The 13022-nt window shown below is 48.3% G+C and overlaps 1 protein-coding gene across 1 annotated transcript in view; it reads left to right on the top strand.

Annotated features, from left to right (window-relative positions):
• VPS41 (VPS41 subunit of HOPS complex) overlaps positions 1-13022 on the top strand; it is a 358461-nt gene that overhangs the window by 226889 nt on the left and 118550 nt on the right. Inside the window, exon 16 of the mRNA XM_075315114.1 lies at positions 6377-6458. Within this exon, the coding sequence (XP_075171229.1) occupies positions 6377-6458 (82 nt within the window). The remainder of the gene's footprint in view (positions 1-6376; positions 6459-13022) is intronic.

Consider the following 13022-nt stretch of genomic DNA (forward strand, 5'->3'; position numbering starts at 1 on the left):
AATGTCAGATCCATGCTGCCTCCTCTCCGTTCTCTGAGGTGAGAGATAGGGCCCTGTAATGTCAGATCCATGCTGCCTCCTCTCCGTTCTCTGCGGTGGGAGATAGGGCCCCTGTAATGTCAGATCCATGCTGCCACCTCTCCATTCTCTGCGGTGGGAGATAGGGCCCTGTAATGTCAGATCCATGCTGCCACCTCTCTGTTCCCTGAGGTGGGAGATAGGGCCCTGTAATGTCAGATCCATGCTGCCTCCTCTCCGTTCCCTGAGGTGGTAGATAGGGCCCTGTAATGTCAGATCCATGCTGCCTCCTCTCTGTTCCCTGAGGTGGTAGATAGGGCCCTGTAATGTCAGATCCATGCTGCCACCTCTCTGTTCCCTGAGGTGGGAGATAGGGCCCTGTAATGTCAGATCCATGCTGCCTCCTCTCCGTTCTCTGCGGTGGGAGATAGGGCCCTGTAATGTCAGATCCATGCTGCCTCCTCTCTGTTCCCTGAGGTGGGAGATAGGGCCCTGTAATGTCAGATCCATGCTGCCACCTCTCTGTTCCCTGAGGTGGGAGATAGGGCCCTGTAATGTCAGATCCATGCTGCCTCCTCTCTGTTCCCTGAGGTGGTAGATAGGGCCCTGTAATGTCAGATCCATGCTGCCTCCTCTCCGTTCCCTGAGGTGGTAGATAGGGCCCTGTAATGTCAGATCCATGCTGCCTCCTCTCCGTTCTCTGCGGTGGGAGATAGGGCCCTGTAATGTCAGATCCATGCTGCCTCCTCTCCGTTCTCTGAGGTGAGAGATAGGGCCCTGTAATGTCAGATCCATGCTGCCTCCTCTCCGTTCCCTGCGGTGGGAGATAGGGCCCTGTAATGTCAGATCCATGCTGCCTCCTCTCCGTTCTCTGCGGTGGGAGATAGGGCCCTGTAATGTGAGATCTATCCTGCCACCTCTCCATTCTCTGCGGTGGGAGATAGGGCCCTGTAATGTCAGATCCCTGCTGTCACCTGTCTGTTCCCTGCAATGGGAGATAGGGCCCTATGTTTAAAAAAAAAACAAAACTCTGCTTTACTCACCCTCCCCGGGTCCAACGCTAAGCAACATTGTCAGCTTTTTCTCTGGACAGCTTATGAAAAAAATCACAGGCAGCCAACATTTTTTTGATCACTGATAAACTTTAATAAAGCAATAGTATTGTCAGTGATACATGAGCTGCATTCACTGTCATCTGTAAAATGGTGATAATATCACAGACACATTACAGGACAGGGGGAAAGTGTCCTATGTTCACTGACGTCCAGGCGTTTGTGGATGGATGGTGACCCTAACACCCTTGTCTCTGCCGCTGCTCCGTGTCTGTTATTGTCTGCAGCTCTGACTCCATAAGTGAGGTCAGCGGCTCTGCCTACATTCACAGCTCGGACCGCTAAGAGCTGCTGATCTCACTGTCAGAATGATGTCAGCGCTACAGCCAATAACGGACATTGGGATCAGTGTAAGCGCTGGACCTGTGGAGGGTGAGTAATGCCCAATTCCATGTTTTTATTTTATTTTTTAAACAAACGGTGACAGGGATTTTCTGAAACTAGAAAATTGTATTAACCATATTGTCACCACAGATCTTTATGCCTTGCTGACCAAGACAATTTCACTTTTTGAAATGTACAATGCCATAACTTAGTGTATGGTGGGGTTTCTGTAGTGTATAAGTTGTCCCAAAACATGAACTTGCAGGAGTACACAGACCTTCCATACAACGTAGTTTACTACGTTCGGGTGTCCGTCTGCAGAAAACGTATATGTGCAAAAATGGCACAAGACAGAGCACACGCTAACAACGCTCCATTACAGTGAATAGCCCTGCCGGCGCATGTCTCCGGAACACGCTTTGCAGAGTGGGGGAGGGGCGGTTCGGACGGATGCTCCGACGGGACCTGTTGACGTAAGGCAAAACGCAATGTGAAAGGAGCCTAAGGGTTACGTATGTCCATTTCATAATTTATGGTTCAGTTCCCACATCTGCTGTAATTTCTGCTTTTCCAGTGTCGCTTGGTGTGGGCAGTTCCACCCTGGCTGTTCTCTCAGACTTCAATGGTTTTCATGGATAGAACTTTTACCTATTATAGTTTATGGGGAAAAGTGGTGAGAAAATCCAGAACTCTTTCGTTGAGAAAATCAATGTATAAGTAAAAACAACTTTAATTGTAGTAATTATCCATCAAAAATAGTCAGCACATGGAAAGGAGAACAAGACTGACGCGTTTTGAGCACAGCAGATGTTGTTCACCATCCCTAAATGTACATTTTCCAAATAACATATATAATGGGTACAAACTAATTAAAAATGACCGTTAAACAACGCATTGAATGTGTGGAATTAAAGAAACAAAAAGCAGGTGAGAATTTAACTCCTTCAGTACACAAGGTCAAAAAGTACCATTCAAGTGTCAGCAGGGATCAGTTCACACTAGCAGTTCTATCAAACGTGATAGAAAACATTTGTACATACGTTTATCATTATATAACAGACATTTACAAACATTCAACTCTTCAAATTCTCCGAGTTCAGATATAGCCTACAAGTGTCAGCAAGAAACTGATTCACACTGGACTGTACTATACAGACAAAAATATTATAGTCTAAGGGTCTGTTCACATGTCCATGTTTTTTACAGACCGAATTATCCACAAGAATACACAGACATGTCCGATTTTAATCTGTCACGGAGTAGACTTGGCAATTTATGTTTATGGGTCAGTGAAAAATCGGACAGCAGTCTGATGCCATCAGCGTACTTTCCATATTGTACTGACTGTTTGATAGGAGAAACCTGAGAAACAGTCGTCAGGTTTGGGAGTTTTTTGCACACAAGAAAATATGGTCTTCTGATGGTATAAACCGACACACGGACTAAACTGATAAAAACCTCTGCTGTCTGAATGAGGCCTTATTTGCAGCTTTCCATCTATGCAATTGTGGAACCAATGGCTAAAAAGATATGGGATTAATTTACAAGTATCATTTGCCATGGCAGCAGAAAGAAAAGGTAATGGCAATGTCCACTATAGAGGTAGTTATACTGTGTACAGGTGTCCCCCCTAAACATTAGGCTATCCTATAAACCCCACTATGTTTATTGCCAGAGTAGCAGTTCACTCCTGGTCATCTTTGGTCCTCAGTGTAGGCTCTACTGCTTCCTGGTGTTTTCTGAAGCTGTCCACATACACAGATTATTGTGCGGACAGTACGACATTGGCCCACATACTCCCTTCATCCAGGGCAGCACTGACCATCCCTTGATATAGTTTTAAGCCACAAGATGAGAGGTGAATAAGTGGCTCTGTTGGAAAAAGGATCTGGCATGTGGAAAACCATGAATGACAATCCCCGTTAACTTGTTAGCTGATCGTGTCTCAATGAGTGGAGTCATCAGACTGGTATCCCACTGTAGGGATCAGTGGGTCATCAGACTGGTATCCCACTGTAGGGATCAGTGGGTCATCAGACTGGTATCCCATTGTAAGGATCAGTGGACTCATCAGACTGGTATTCCATTGTAAAGCCAGGTTAACACAGCAGACAGTCAGTGAGGTGGATTAGATCTTCTACACTTCTCAGTAAGGGGTACTTCTCACATAGCGACATCGCTACTGAGTCACAGGTTTTGTGATGTACCAGTGACCTCATCAGCGATCTCGCTGTGTGTGACATTAAGCAGCGACCTGGCCCCTGCTGTGAAATCGCTGATCGTTACACACTGTTCTGGTTAATTTTTTGCTCATTGGTCTCCCGCTGGGCAGCACACATCGGCGTGTTTGACGGCGGGAGACCAACGAGCACCGACTCTGTGTAAGCAGCATAGCTGGTAACCAGGGTAAATATCGGGTAACTAAGCAAAGTGCTTTGCTTGGTTACCCGATATTTACCCTGGTTACCAGCGTACACTGCTAAGTGCTGGCTCCCTGCACACGTAGCCAGGGTAAATATCGGGTAACTTAGTAAAGCGCTTTGCTTAGTAACCCGATGTGTACCTTGGTTACCAGGCGTAGAGTTGCTGGTCGCTGGTGAGATATGCCTGATTGACAGCTCACCAGCGACCATGTAGCAACACACCAGCGATCCTGACCAGGTCAAATCATGGTCGGAATCGCTGGTACTTCGTTTAGTGAGACGGTACACTTAGGGCCATCTTACACATGCAGGGGATGGCTCCTTATAGTGAGCGACAATGTAAAATGTCACTTCCACTCACATGTAGCAATAATCAATACACTGCATGCTATTGAACTTTTGTTTGTCCCCATACAGTTCCAGTATTCGCAGGGGCAGATGCCTGTTTACAAGCGGGGATGTTCTGCTGAAAATAATGACTTTCATGTCCGCTTAAAAGAGGTCATAAACGACAAACTAGAAATTGCTGTTTTCTTGGTTGATCACTTTGCTTATTTAGGTCAGTAATTGGGAATCGGTCTTTAAATACATATTAGTGATGAGTGGGCACTACAATGCTCGAGTGCTCGGCACTCGTAACAAGCTTTTTGACTTTCGGATTGGCTCGACTCATTTACTGAGTATAATGGAAAGTCTATGTATGGGGAACTCGAGCTTTTTTGGAACATTTTCCAGAAAATACTCTAGTTCCCCATGAAGTTCTATTATGCTCGGTAAACAAGTCTAACCCATCTGAAAGTCAAAATGCTTGTTACGAGTTGTGAGCACCCGGACATGATAGTGGCCATTCATCACTAGTGATGAGTGTGCGCTAAAATGCTTGAGTGCTCACTACTCTGATTGAGGAGGTTGAGTACCAAGTATAATGGGAAACTCAAGCATTTTCCCAAAGATCATCCCAGGAAGGCTGGTGAAGGCAGCACCTGCAAGATACTCGATCGAGTAATGAACGTCTTGAGCAACCTAATTCTCAATCGTGCAGTGCCAAGTACATTCGCCCATCACTGCTCATCACTAATAAATATTGATTTGGCTGGCATCAGCCCTTGTAGGATCTTTGAGGGGTTTTTAAAATAATGTTGTTAGTGGGTTGTCTGCTTTATGACAGCTTTATCAAAAGGGTGATGGGAACTATACAAAAACAAGTAGTACATCCCCTCCCCAGGTCCAGTGCTGACTCACTGCCACAATTTCTTTTGTTAGACTGCAGTGATGACATGATGTCAACAGTGCTGCAGCCAATCAGTGAACCCAGCAGCTCATCCTGTCTACACAGGCAGAGGTCTGATTGGCTGCAGCATTGTCAACAAACCAAAGAGACCAAGGCAGCAATGGAGACTCAGCACTGGACCTGGAGGATGGGGGTGTCTATACTATTCCTTTTTGTTTTTATAACTGTTGCTGCCCATGAAACAAAGTTCCCTGAACGGAGACAACCCCTATTATTAGTAGAAGAACATTGCCTTCCTGCACTCATGAAATATATGAGACATGGCACAATCACTCTGGAAGATGTATACATCTGCTTGTAGTGGGTTTATAGTATGAATAGTACAAGCTGGAAAAAGATGACATTTTATAATACTTAATGCTGCTGGTGACTTTCCCGCCTACCTAATGCTTAGATTAGGCGGTAATAGCGCCGGACAGTGTCTGACGTGTCACATCACCGCTGTCACTTAATGGCAGCAGCTCATTTAGCCTTCATAATGACAGTATCTGGGCAGAAAAGATCCACTAATGCACCGGGACTTCTCCACACTCCTCTGCCGTCCCGCTCTGTGACCTTTCTACAGTTCTTAAGTGGCACCTAATGTGGACTCGCTAGAAAGGTGCTGATACACTATTACTGCATTAGTGAAATGGAGATTGATAAATTATTGTCAGGCGGAAAACATCGAGAGCTGTAAAGTGATTCCCGCTTTACGGAGAGACCTTAAGAAGAACTTTATACTTCCGCCAAGATAAAAGATATAACAAGATATAGTAAAGTCAGGCTCAAATTGTTAGACAGTGAGAGCCACTTAAGAGAAGTAAATTGCCTGGCTACGGGCTATGCTGGCCTCAGCGGGAGCTGCCTATCCCATCATTAGCACAGTTTAAGGATCCTGCGCTCTACGGGTAGTGAATGAGACGCTCCACGTAAAGGTCACTTGAAAGTGAACATTTATCCCAATGTGTAGGAAGAGCCGTACTTAAACACTACTGTCACAAAGAACATTTTCCTTTATGTATTAACCAGCTGTATCCACATACGTATCCAGAAGCATTAGGCACTTATCAGTGCAAATTGCCAAATTTATCATGTATTCCCTGTTGTCCAGCATGGAAGCAATATCGATGAGCGCACATTTCCACACTCGGCTTTCTGCACCCCCTCAACACCTCATCTCATTTTTACTTTCCCAATGTTAATTCTTTTTCTTTCTTCCTTTTTAGAAAGTGTCAGAAAATACTTGGCAAAAACATGAAGCTGTGGGAAGATGAAGTGTACCGCTTCAAGAAGATAGGCCAGCTGAAGGTAAAAATGAATATGTGTGTGTGTATATGTGTGTGTGTGTGTGTATATATATTTATATATATATATATATACATAAATAGATATATAGATAGATATATATATATATAATATATATATATTTATAAATATTAGATAGGTAGATAGTTAGATTCATGACATCTAAGGTGACTTATTCTTACTGTAATGATATGAGCTGCTGCTTGTTGATCTTATTTAAACAGTAAGGCTAAAGCTGGGTTCACACATAGCGACAGCGACAACGACATCGCTGTTACTTCACCATTTTCTGTGACGAAACAGCGACCTTGTAAGTTGCTGTTATGATCGCTGCTTAGCTGTCAAACACAGCGACGCAGCAGCGATCATAACGTCGCTACATGTGCAGAGAGCAGGGAGCCACGCACACTGCTTAGCGCTGGCTCCTTGCTCTCCTAGCTACAGTACACATCGGGTTAATTAACCCGATGTGTACTGCAGCTGCATGTCACAGTGCAGAGAACAGGGAGCCGCGCACACTGCTTAGCGCTGGCTCCTTCCTCTCCTAGCTACAGTACACATAGGGTTAATTACCCGATGTGTACTGCAGCTACATGTGCACAGAGCAGGAGCCGGCACTAGCAGCAAGAGCGGCGGAGGCTGGTAACGAAGGTAAATATCGGGTAACCAGGGAAAGGTCTTCCCTTGGTTACCCGATGTTTACAGTGGTTACAGCTTTCCGCAGCTGCCAGACGCCGGCTCCTGCTCCCTGTTCGCTTCATTTCGTCGCTCTCTCGCTGTCACACACAGCAATGTGTGCGTCACAGCGGGAGAGCGACGACGAAAAAATGAAGCAGGACATTCAGCAACGAGCAACGACCTCACAACAGGGGTCAGCTCGTTGCTGGATGTCACACACAGCGACAGCGACGGGACGTCGCTGCAACGTCACAGAAAATGGTGACATAGCAGCGACGTCGTTGTCGTCGTCGCTGTGTGTGACACCACCTTAAGTTCCCACGATCAGGATCAGTTAAGTCTTTGACTCTGCAGAATTTCTGCACCTTAGATTACTTGGGCTTTTTCATTGTGTTTTTCTGGGTGTTTTTGACCATGCATGTTTATCGCAGTTTTGATGCTGTGTTTTTTGTCTCTTTTCGGTGTGTCATGCTTTAAAGCTGTTTTATTTTGTAAGCTTCCTGATATTGACATTCTTGTGTGCGGATCCCATGCATTTTTTGTGAGTTTCTGCTGTGTAACTGCACCAAAATCGCATGTGCGTCTTATAGCTGCGGATTTTCTGCTTCTAATGCAAGTCTAGGGGGAAAATCCATACCGATACCCCACTGTTCCTTCAAGAAACATTGACATGCAGCGATTTGGAAAAACGCATCACGTGTGAGATTACACAGGGGGAAAAAAAAGAATCCCAGTGGACTGAGCTTTCTATTAATCCCATCCACTTTGCTTGTATTATAAAACGCTGCTTTTCTGACTCAATGAAAATACTCCACATCCAGAACACGGGTAACACTTATCGTGGAAACGTACCTTTACACAGGCGCTCAGAAAAAACTTTATTTCTACATTGTTGTACTGTTTATTAATGTGAGCTGCTTTTAAACTGTAAAATAAAAGGGGTTTCCTGGGCTTTTCAAAAGTCTGTAGTTACTCTGTGTGACTGCAGATTTGTAAATCTTCACATTGTGCTCAGCTCGTGCTGTGAGGATTCCCGATGCTGGTGGTGAGTCATGTGACCCGCAAAGTATGTGTTGTGGACACACAAAGGAACATTTCCGCTAAACGTGCTCAGCCTTGCTCAATCCACATGCGCCGTCACCGAAGAATCCTCACAGCGTGAGATGTGCGCAGTGTGAGGATTTAAAAATCTGCAGTCAGGAAAAGCCTGGACAACAACCCTTAGGCTATGTGCCCACGCTGCGGAAAATGCGCGGATTTTGCCGCGGATTTCTCGCGGAAAAGCCGCGGTTTTCCCGAAAATCTGCAGCACAGCTGCTCCCCAGCCATTTCTATGGCATTTTGGAAATGCTGTGTCCACGCTGCGGATTTTTCCGCAGCGGAAATCGTGCGGATTTTCGTCCGGAAAAATCTGCAACATGTCAATTATTGTTGCGGATTTTCATCCGGATTTTGGCTATAAAATTGGGGAAAAAAAAAAATCCGCATCAAATCCGCGACAATTCCGCACCTATGAAAAGGTGCGGATTTTGCGGGAAAGCTGCGGATTTTGATGCAGAAAAATCCGTAGCTACATTCTCCCGTGGACACATAGCCTTAAGGTTCTAAACTATTTGAGCATCACTTTTATCCTGTAAGCAACATTTCACACAACCGTACTTACAACTCCAGTGCTGTCCGTGGAAAAAACTGACACCACTTAGACGAATGTTATTTACTTGGGCTCTTCAGATGGCCATTTTATTTACTTATTTTTTGACATGGTCCTAATGTCCACCAGAAAAACCGTACCATGCACTAATATTTTATACATTTTGAATGTGTCTCAAGTCTACAAGTCCCCTAATATATCCGGTCCACAACCACCATATAGCATCCAAATTCCCTATTAGTTGCAGATGTATAGATATGAATGTCATTCCAATGCCATACAGAGTAGACTGTGAGTCCTACCTGTAGGCTGTGAGCCCTCTCTGTAGGCTGCGAGCCCGCCCTGTAAGCTGCAGGCCCTTTCTGTAGGCTGCGAGCCCTTTCTGTAGGCCGCGAGCCCTCCCTGTAGGCCGCGAGCCCTCGCAGGCAGGGACCTCTATCCTCCTGTACCAGTCTGTGCCTTGTTTTGTTTATGATAATTGTACTTGTCCATATTATGTATACCCCTTTTACATGTAACATGCCATGGAATAAATGCGCTAGAATTATAATACAGATGACAATACAGCGTCCATTTTTATTTGGATGAAAATTGAACAATTTTTCTCTCCGCCCTTGTGAACTACAGTTGGGAAATTGTGCAGGATGCCTGTACCTTATAGTCACTCTGCCATTGACCTTTGATTTATTTATTTATTTAACAGGAAAGAGAAGTTTCACCTTTCAGTTTTGATATAATTAATAATCCGCAGATTTGACCTGCACAGGTAAACTAGGCAGCAGAATACAGTAACAGTCATGTGGGTGACATTTTACCACATTTCATCCATATACTGTGGAATGTATCCACTGGACCTTTCTGCACGGAGTTGTCATTATTAGCTGCTGCACAATCTATATATATAATTGCCTTATTCTGTCTGTCTGTCTGTCTGTCTGTCTTGCTCCAAAATTGTGTCCTTACGGTGACACAAAGCTGATTGGCCGCTGGGCTCGCAATGGCCCCGCCCCCCGCATAGATTGGCCACTCGCCCAGGCAGCGCCCCCAGACGGATTTGCCGGCCGCTCGCCCAGGCTCTGCCCCCCCCACAGATTGGCCTCTCGCCCCGGCACCCTGCAGGCATTGGCAACTCGGCCACGCCCCGCCCCCCTCACGCAATGCACGCTAGCTCTGGCCCCGCCCCCCCACGCATTCCCCGAACCGACACGGTCAGGGAGCCTCGACTACCAGGTGAGTACTGTACCCCTGGGAGCCCACATCAGCGTACGCCGCCAAACCAGCCGACACATACCCTCGCATTGCTGGGGCTGGTCGGTGTATGCTGGTGTGGGCTCCCGTGCGAGCAGGGGACGAGATGCGTTGGTAACCATGGTAGCATAGTTACCAGCGCATCAAGGTCCTGCAGCGGCGGAAAATACACACACGCACACACATAACAGCACACACACACATCAGATCACACTCGCTCTCACACACACACCTCACACACACACACCTCACGCACACATCACATCGCATCCACATACTCACAACATCCTGGGATATCACTTGCTTCTCGGCGGCGATACTGTGCTGTGAGCTTCCAGGACCTGCCAGAGGATCACATGGCCAGAAGCATGTGGTATCTCCGGATGTTGTGAGTGTGAGCGCGTATGTGCGATATCGTCAATGTGTGTGTGCGTGAGTGTATGCGATCGGGTGTGTGTGAGTGTATGCGATCGGGTGTGTGTGAGTGTATGCGATCGGGTGTGTGTGAGTGTATGCGATCGGGTGTGTGTGTGTGCGATCGGGTGTGTGAGTGTCGGCAGAAGAGCACGGCGTGCTGGAGGAGGCTGGGAGGAGAGAGGCTGATCCTGGGGAAGGCTGGGATGGGGAGGCTGAGAGAAGAGAGGCTGATGCTGGGGGAGGCTGAGGCTGGGGTAGGCTGGGAGGAGAGAGGCTGATGCTGGGGACCGAAAAGGCTGATGCTGGGAGGAGAGAGGCTGATGCTGGGGGAGGCTGAGGCTGGGGTAGGCTGGGAGGAGAGAGGCTAATGCTGGGGACAGAAAAGGCTGATGCTGGGAGGAGGGAGGCTGATGCTGGGAGGAGAGAGGCTGATGCTGGGAGGAGAGAGGCTGATGCTGGGGGAGGCTGAGGCTGGGGTAGGCTGGGAGGAGAGAGGCTGATGCTGGGAGGAGAGAGGCTGATGCTGGGGGAGGCTGAGGCTGGGGTAGGCTGGGAGGAGAGAGGCTGATGCTGGGAGGAGAGAGGCTGATGCTGGGGTAGGCTGGGAGGAGAGAGGTTGATGCTGGGAGGAGAGAGGCTGATGCTGGGAGGAGAAAGGCTGATGCTGGGGACAGAAAAGGCTGATGCTGGGAGGAGAGAGGCTGATGCTGGGAGGAGAGAGGCTGATGCTGGGGACAGAGAGGCTGATGCTGGGGACAGAGAGGCTGATGCTGCGGGTAGAGAGGCTGATGCTACGGGTAGAGAGGCTGATGCTGCGGGTAGAGAGGCTGATGCTGCGGGTAGAGAGGCTGATGCTGCGGGTAGAGAGGCTGATGCTGCAGGCAGAGAGGCTGATGCTGGTGCAGCATGGGGGATGGAGCACGATGGGGGGTGCGCAGCATGGGGGATGGAGCACGTTTGGGAGTGCGCAGCATGGCGGATGGAGCACGTTTGGGAGTGCGCAGCATGGCGTATGGAGCACGTTTGGGAGTGCGCAGCATGGCGGATGGAGCACGTTTGGGAGTGCGCAGCATGGCGGATGGACCACGTTTGGGAGTGCGCAGCATGGCGGATGGAGCACGTTTGGGAGTGCGCAGCATGGCGGATGGAGAACGTTTGGGAGTGCGCAGCATGGCGGATGGACCACGTTTGGGAGTGTGCAGCATGGCGGATGGAGCACGTTTGGGAGTGCGCAGCATGGCGGATGGAGCACGTTTGGGATTGCGCAGCATGGCGGATGGAGCACGTTTCGGAGTGCGCAGCATGGCGATGGAGCACGATGGGGAGTGCGGAGTATGGCGGATGAAGCACGTTTGGGAGTGCGCAGCATGGCGGATGGACCACGTTTGGGAGTGCGCAGCATGGCGGATGGAGCACGTTTGGGAGTGCGCAGCATGGCGGATGAGCACGTTTGGGAGTGCGCAGCATGGTGGATGGAGCACGTTTGGGAGTGCGCAGCATGGGAGATGGAGCACGATGGGGGGTGCGCAGCATAGGGGATGGAGCACGATGGGGAGTGCGGAGTATGGCGGATGGAGCACGTTTGGGAGTGCGCAGCATGGCGGATGGAGCACGTTTGGGAGTGCGCAGCATGGTGGATGGAGCACGTTTGGGAGTGCGCAGCATGGCGGATGGAGCACGTTTGGGAGTGCTCAGCATGGGAGATGGAGCACGATGGGGGGTGCGCAGCATAGGGGATGGAGCACGATGGGGAGTGCGCTGCATGGGGGATGGAGCACGATGGGGAGTGCGCTGCATGGGGGATGGAGCACGATGGGAAGTGCACACCTCCCCCCAACACACACACACGCACACGCGCGCGCACTGCACAACACACCACACACACACACTGGGAACCACAAACAACTGCCCTACACAGACACCCACACACACAGACAACGCTGCACACACACAACACCTAACACACAAACACCGCGGCACACACAAATATACGCACATACCGCACAACACACACATTGCACAAAACATACCTCCCCCCAAAACACACCACACACACACAAACCGCGCAACACACACACACAACGCTACAGACACACAGCGCTCCACAAACAACACAACACACATACAACACCGCTCTCACCCCCCGTCACACCCAGACAACACCCAGAACATGTACAGCCCCTACACAAACACTTGGTAACTACACACAACAACATCTATATATATATATATATATATATATATATATATATATATCTCAAAAATCATACATGAACTACACAATACGTAAATTCTAGAATACCCGATGCGTAGAATCGGGCCACCTTCTAGTAGATTTAATAGAAGGCTATCGTGACAGAAGTGAGGACTTTCAGCATTATTTATTATTATTTATCTTTAACGCACCATTAATTGCAGGGTGTGGTACATGTGGAAAGGGTGTCATAAGTATAATACATATACAGAATAAAGCAAACAAACTGGCTGGTACAGAGGGGGAGCGGACCCTGTCCGTATAGACTTATGCGGGCGTCACACGAGACGAGCTATCGTGCGATGCATCGTCGGCGTCA

The sequence above is a fragment of the Anomaloglossus baeobatrachus genome, chromosome 6, assembly GCF_048569485.1.
Source record: "Anomaloglossus baeobatrachus isolate aAnoBae1 chromosome 6, aAnoBae1.hap1, whole genome shotgun sequence".
Taxonomy (NCBI): Eukaryota; Metazoa; Chordata; class Amphibia; order Anura; family Aromobatidae; genus Anomaloglossus; species Anomaloglossus baeobatrachus.